We start from the raw sequence: 5,591 nt of genomic DNA, 5'->3' as shown, positions 1-5,591 counted from the left end.
AAGGAAAGAAAAAAATAGATCTGCTTAGAGTGTCCAATCAATAGGCATCAGCAGTCATGACGTCACTTCCCTTGTATGACTCATGGTAACTTAGTAACTGACTCTAAACTATCGGAACAATGGCGGACGCCCTTATGAAATATTTCTCCAACGAGCATAAAAGTATATCCAGAGAAGAAAAACATTATAAATATGATCATGTTTTGACTTTTATACATTCTGATCACAAGACATATGAAAAGTTCTAGCCAGCATGAAGATTAAAAAGTACCGATTTTCTTTGTTTAGAACCATGCTGCTCACTGTTGCTGGGCGATGTGACATCAGACTATTGAATCCAATTTGACAAAACATCTTATCAATTTGACAAGTAGTTATCTTCATCCTAGTCATATCACTATCAACAGATAAATGTTTATCAATATCAATAATTTATGCCGCATCACTCACAACTGGAAGGTTCTTTTAGCTCATTTCGTAGAGCACAAAGGGACTGAGATCGATCTCGGGTGAAGTCGAGATTTTTCACCAACCCTCTGATGTGACTGGGTAGCTGGGTATGTTAGATCTGGAGGAAAGTACTTTGCGCTAGACCAGCATCTCATCCAAAGGGTAGCAAGCAATTGCTATTGATTGCTTCACCCTATGGAAACTGGGATAAAAAAAAAAAATTTTAAATGAGCCTTTATATAGCGCAATATCCACTAAACAGGGACAAAGCGCTTTACAAGGGGTCCCTGGCCAACAGCAACATTTAACATTTAGGACGGGACATGACGCCTGTTAGGCGATATTACAATTTTTTCGGACAGAGACAACGCTGTTAACAGCCAGGTACTCATTTTACACCTGAGTACGGTGAGAGAATGTGAGTAAAGAGCCTTCTCCAAGGACTCAACTATGCACTGAACACAACGCTGTTAATGGCCTGGCACTCGCATTGTACACCTGAGTACGGTGAGAGAATGTGAGTAAAGAGCCTTCTCCAAGGACTCAACTATGCGCCGAGCGAGGCTCGAACCCAGGACCTTCCAATCCGAAAGCGAGTGTCATACCACAAGACCACATAGCCCACAATAAACTCAGGCACCATGGGCCTAATGGCTCTTAAGGACTACTACTCCCAATTGGAGGGATGTAAAACAAACAAAAATCGTGCTTAAATATAGATCAACAAAGAGAAAGAAATTCAAAATCACATTAAGCAGTCTGCTGAAAACCCCCACCCCCATCCCTTTTTCAGTCCAAGCTTCACTCTAAACGGTACATGCATTATCTGTTTTCGCTTATTGAAAAATTGAAAAAAGTCCTTCAGAGCCATGGGGCCCATGGAGCCGGAGTTTATCCCAGTTTCTATCGCATGAAATGGACAATAACAATTGCCTGCTATCCTTTGGATAGGACGCTAGTCTATCCCAAAGTTCTTTCCACCAGATCTAACAGACCAAGCTACCCAATCACTGCTGGGTGGACAGGGGGGTAAGAAAAAATCTCAACTGCACCCGGGATCAATCTCAGTCCCTTTGCGTGTGAAGCAAGTGCTCTACCAACGGAACCCCTTATTAAATTGAAGCTTCAATTCAATGTCACATTGACATCCGTGGCTATGGATTCAATTTCCAACATCTAATTCATAACGACAGGTCAAAACGACATTCATTTCAGTTACGCTTCAGTGACATCCAAACTTCCCCAATTTACACTAAACATATGACTATATTATACCCACTGGCAAACTGTTGTCCTGATATTATGTCAAAATTACAGATTCTGCCTTCATTGTAATCCAGATCATGTTGACTTTTTACAGCATAATTAGTTTCCTGTGCATTAATATTACATCATTCCACATTTGACAGATACAACTACATCAGTATTTACACTATATACCGTGGGTCAAAGTTGGCAACGATCACTTCGCCTGAAAGTGTTGAATGCCATACACAAAAAACCTGAAACAATCCAGTGACCCACCAAGCTGGTAATTAAACAAAATTATGAGACACTTACAAAATCATTAAATATAAAATTGACTGTAATAGTTGATGTAGTAGTGTGTTATTGTCACAGATTCTATAAAATGAAAACTGAATCCAAATAATATATGATTCAAACTCACCAATACTATAAAATGTACTGGAAATAATAGTGCAGTAAAATTACTTTAAACCGAAAGAAGCTAAACCGAAATATACCTTAAACCGCAGAGAATTTAATAAATTGTACTAGTTTCTTCATTATCTTTGTACTAATTCTTACGATGAACCGAAATACTTCTAAGCAGGACTTTCTTTAAACCGAAACAACTTGAGACCACCTCCCCTTTTTCTTTAAAAATTCGGGAAGGTGGCCACACGTTATAATAATGCCCGGCGATATTAAACAAAGAGCCTAAGTATAAGATGAGGGTGATGGGTGGGGTGGAGGTGAGGGGTAGGCAAACACTTCAATTTCCACTTTCTTTAAATGTGTGTGTGTGTGAGGGGGTGGAAGGTGAATGGGGGGGGGGGGGGGGGGGGTTATGTAGTTAGGCCTTTGAACCTAATGGCATATCAAAAAAAAAGAGGGGTGTGTAGTAGACAGCTTAGCATTGACACGCCTTTTCATTTCCATTTCACTTCACCTCTGAGTCGCCTCCCATCATTCATTGTCAATTATCACACAAGACCATTCGATCTTATTTTAGCTTTACATTTTACTAAAAGAAAGCACTGTGCTTACACGTTGGAGTTTAAAATCAAAATACTATGTGAATTCCATGAAAAATAAGTTGAGCAAGACGGAGATATGTAAAAAAAACACGGCATCCCGAACTTAACTCTTTCAACAATTTTGATTGGAAAAACAAATCCCCCAAAATTATTTTTAAAACAAACACACACAAATAAAATAATTTTTAAAAATTAAGAAGAAAAAAAAAAAAAAAGAATTTTTTTTAAAAATGGTTACCAAGATGGCATTTATTCAACTACTTTATTTAAGGGGAAACAACCCATGATACGATTAAATAAGCAATTTAATAGTACCACCCTTGACAAGCATCCCAAAACGGGAACTTGATTTAAACCAAAATGTCTCTAAACCGAAATGGTTTAGAAGGTCCCTAAAATTTCGGCTTAAAGTAATTCTACTGTACATGCAAATATCAAAACTTACACTTACACAAAAAGAAGAGATGCTTCACACGGAATTTCAGTAGCAATAGTAGTATTAGTAGTAATGGTGGCATATGCAGGTGAACTATCAACTCCCTCATAGGCAAGACCTGCCTAGAAATCTCATTCGCCGGCATTTCTGGTGTAACCTGGCAAACTTTGACCCATGCTATATACACAACCCCTCCACCATCACATTTTCATTCCTGTAATAAAATCTTACGTTACCCACTACTAATAGCTTTATTTCTGTGAATTTCACGGAAATTCTGTGACCGTTGGCAGCTCTAGTGCTACTGCTCTCTTGGGGGAAAACTGAAAATCTAATCTCAAGTTAGAGTAGAATCAAATTTAGTTGTGACGTAATAAAAGTAGTCCTTCCAAGCCATTATGCCTTTGGAGCCGGAGTTTATCCCAGTTTCTATAGCGTGAAATGAACAATAGCAATTGCTTGCTACCCTTTAGTCTATAGCAAAGTACTTTCCACCAGATTTAAGAGACCCAGATAGCCAATCACTGCTGGGTGGACAGGGGGGGGGGGGGTAAAAAAACAAAACATCTTGACTGCACCCGGGATCGATCTTGGTCCCTTTGCGTGTGAAGCGAGTGCTCTACCAACTGAGTTATTGGGACCCCCGTGATGTAGTAAGGTAGAGAAAAAATATAGTAAGAAAGGAACCAACCTCCTTTTGAGCAATTAACGTGTAGTCACAGAAGGTGTTTGTCTTCCGTAATTCTTGAAGCCCCTGCAGTAAAGTACAACAATGATTTTCTTTTCTACAAGGTAGGTAAGTCTCTGAGGCTGATGATGATGATGGTTCCCCTGCATCTGTAGATTTAGTCCCATCTGCAAACAAAATTATTTAATAATTAAATATATAAATATTTTTGACACTTTCAAAATAATCATCATAAAGTGAATTGCGTACTTCCATTACTTTTTAAAGCTCTCAGTGGCCTACAGGCCCATTCAATGATGTTGTTAACAAAACAACCAGCTACTCTTTTTACACCTGAGTACAGTGAGAGAGAGAGAATGCGAGTAAAGAGCCTTTTCCAAGGACCAACTATACATCACTCCAGGCAGGACTCAAAGCTGGGACCTGCGAGGTCCGAAGGCGAGTGTCATTACATAATACCATATAGCCATGTGCGCCGGCTACGTGGTCCAGTGGCATGACAATCGCTTTTGGATAGGAAGTTCCTGGGTTCGAGCCTCGCTCAGCGCATAGTTGAGTCCTTGGACAAGGCTCTTTACTCGCATTCTATCACCGTACTCAGGTTAAAATGAGTACCTGGCAGTTAACAGCGCTGTCTCTGTTGGAAAAAAATGTTAATATCGCCTTACAGGCGTCATGTCTCGTTCTACATGTTACTGTTTGTCAGGGAACTCTTGTAAAGCGCTTTGAGCATGTTTAGTGGTTATTGCGCTATATAAAAGTAAAAGCTTGCGTGTTTGTTCTTTTACCACATAGCCACACTTTAGTCAACAATTGGCACTAAAATTTAAAGCAGAACCAAAGTTTATATAGTATATGAATTATAAGTGAAACTTAACCCCCTATGTTTCGTATATATAATATTATATATATATATATAATATATATATAATATATATATATATATATATATTATATATATATATATAAATATATATATATATCTAAAAAATGTTTCTCTAAAGCTTGAAACCTTTCAAAATGATAGCTTACCTTTGGTTGTCATCCTATCACATGTGTTGGAAATAAAATGAAGTCGAGATGCTGATGTTACTTCCACTACTGCTACCAAAATTAGGCTGCTTGCGAGGAGATAATGGCATTTTGATATCTCCAGTCTGTACAAAGGAAAATAAAAAGATTTACATGACAGAAATATAAAATCCACATAACTGCAAAGTTATCAATCCCAAAGAACGGAATATACTTTACAAAACTAACACTCACAAAAGATGTTTCCTTTGAAATTATCTCCCGATAGATTTTTGAATTTTCGAGTGACATTAAACTCATAGACTACAGAGTGATTGGAAAGTAACTCCCTATCTTAAAATAGGTACTTAAACTTATAACGCATTCAAATATTGTACAAATATTTCTCCTTGATATATATGGCAATTAATTCTATGTCATCGTCTTCGTATCAGATCTGATAATTTGTTTGAAATTTCAAAACCTAGCATAAATGGCTGGACGTGCCCAGTTTGGAGATCAGTTGCTCAAGTTCAAAGCTGGGGGAGAAAGATAAAAAGAAGACATACTCCAGTTAGATTATCAAAAATTGTCATGATAACTCATCACTGCAGGATCTGTGGCTGATAATCGAAGAGGTGGTCGCCCTTCCACTTCCTGAGACCTGATGGTAGTGCAAGCTGATCAAGAAATGTTTACCCGTAAGTCCGAAAAAGTGAATTCGACAAACAGAAAGGGAAAGTCG

General features: G+C 38.2%; 2 protein-coding genes across 3 annotated transcripts in view; one reads left to right on the top strand and one right to left on the bottom strand.

The window, feature by feature from the left end:
• Nucleotides 1-4,987, bottom strand: part of LOC144977406 (kelch-like protein 31) — a 39,721-nt gene extending 34,734 nt beyond the window's left edge. Inside the window, exons 1-2 of the mRNA XM_078922590.1 lie at nucleotides 4,868-4,987; nucleotides 3,839-4,002 (exon numbers count right to left, since the gene is read on the bottom strand). Coding sequence (XP_078778716.1) covers nucleotides 3,839-4,002; nucleotides 4,868-4,880 — 177 coding nt within the window. The 5' untranslated portion in view covers nucleotides 4,881-4,987. The remainder of the gene's footprint in view (nucleotides 1-3,838; nucleotides 4,003-4,867) is intronic.
• LOC144977410 (uncharacterized) overlaps nucleotides 1-5,591 on the top strand; it is a 95,067-nt gene that overhangs the window by 6,653 nt on the left and 82,823 nt on the right. The gene's annotated exons all lie outside the window — the stretch shown is intronic.

The sequence above is a fragment of the Berghia stephanieae genome, chromosome 7, assembly GCF_034508935.2.
Source record: "Berghia stephanieae isolate SIO BIC M18660-M18661 chromosome 7, UCSD_Bste_1.3, whole genome shotgun sequence".
Taxonomy (NCBI): Eukaryota; Metazoa; Mollusca; class Gastropoda; order Nudibranchia; family Aeolidiidae; genus Berghia; species Berghia stephanieae.
This window is presented reverse-complemented; position numbering and strand designations above follow the sequence as displayed.